A 1,422-nucleotide genomic window follows, 5' to 3' on the forward strand; every position below is an offset into this window, starting at 1 on the left:
TGGAAATAGTTGCATGCAGCAACTAGCAACGCCCTTTTTCTTTGTATTTTCATACTTATTACTGCAAGCCTTGCTAATCGATAAGTAAAATAAGTGAGAAAAAAGAAAAAAAATGAAATACAATTTGCATAGGAAATGAATTGTACAAGTACATGCTTTTGTAATAACAGGTCACTTCTTGGTGCGGGCATACTGGTTGATAAAAGCCAAGGAAATGCTTGTCAACTGTGCAACTTTCTCGATTACAATCCTGACGGAGGCTTTGACATCACCATCCATTGTAGTCTCGGAGAAACCATCCATGCAAGTATCTTCATCGGTCAAAGCTGCACTAACCCATGTTTGGATATCACTCATTCTGAAAGCAAAGCTTTTGCCTTCAATCTCTTCCATTTCAGGAATAGACTTTGTTAGTTCATCGACCGAGTCACTTATTTCTTCCACGCAATCGTGAAGAGGCGCAGCCTCAGTAGGCTTTATGCCCTGCGTTTTGCAGAGCTCCGTCAGGTTTTTGGAAGCCGAGAACGTGGTGTTAAGTGTCAAATTGAGGGACTTGGTAGCTAATATTTTGGGATCGGCTTGGATTTCGGTTGCGTAGCTAGAAAAGGCGGCGAAACAGAGGTCAGGGTAGGTGGTGGCAGCACAGGAAGTTTTGATGAACTCTGTATTTGTGTCAGAGCTGAGAATTCTTCTATATGCTTGGCAGTAGTTTGGGTTAGTTGTAAAGAGAAATAAGATGAAAATAGCTGCTAGTGAAAAGGGTGGACTAACTGCCATTTTGATTTCTTTAATTTTGCTATTTCTGGGGAAAAGCTTGAAAGATTGATAAATGTTTGGGAAGAGAGAGGACTTAATTTATAGGAAGGAGAAAAAAGAAGCAGCTCACGAGTCATGACTGTGGTTCCAACAAAAACAGCTTGATAAATGAAAGGTAGCAAATGAAGCCAATGCTTTGGGGTTAAAATCGGATTGCGACAAATTGGATTTTGTACGTGATGAGAAGTTATTTTATTTGATAGGGTTGAAAGAAAAACAAATTTGTAATAGATGATGTAAAATATTAACGTATAATATTTGTTGTAGTGCATAAGTAATGAGATATATCATTATTAAATTAACTAAAAATTTTGAAAGATTTTTAAATAATTATTAATAATTTTACGATTTGGCTCTTACAGTATACTCATTTTTCATTTTGGCATCTTTTTTTGTTCCAATTTGGTATTTAAAGTACACTTACTTCACAATTTGGTGCTAAAAGTATATTTCTCTTATATTTTTTTGAATAACTTACATCAGGATGATCTAAAACTTTTTAGGTACCAATAAAATTTCGTCACACTATCAAAATTTTAAAATATGAAATTATTATTATACACCCATTCATATTCAACCTACTCTCCAACTTCAGTTTTCTTTTTT

The 1,422-nt window shown here is 35.2% G+C and overlaps 1 protein-coding gene across 1 annotated transcript; it reads right to left on the reverse strand.

The window, feature by feature from the left end:
- LOC105765140 (21 kDa protein) lies at positions 1-902 on the reverse strand. Its single transcript, XM_012584091.2, has one exon. The coding sequence runs from the start codon at positions 775-777 to the stop codon at positions 172-174; it is 606 nt and encodes a 201-aa protein (XP_012439545.1). The 5' UTR covers positions 778-902; the 3' UTR covers positions 1-171.
- Between the last annotated feature and the right edge of the window lie 520 nt (positions 903-1,422).

Source organism: Gossypium raimondii, chromosome 12, assembly GCF_025698545.1.
Source record: "Gossypium raimondii isolate GPD5lz chromosome 12, ASM2569854v1, whole genome shotgun sequence".
In the NCBI taxonomy this organism is placed as follows: domain Eukaryota; kingdom Viridiplantae; phylum Streptophyta; class Magnoliopsida; order Malvales; family Malvaceae; genus Gossypium; species Gossypium raimondii.

Bases quoted from the DNA above. Each gene is read 5' to 3' on its own strand.
- LOC105765140 (XM_012584091.2), bottom strand. From the start codon at position 777: ATGGCAGTTAGTCCACCCTTTTCACTAGCAGCTATTTTCATCTTATTT.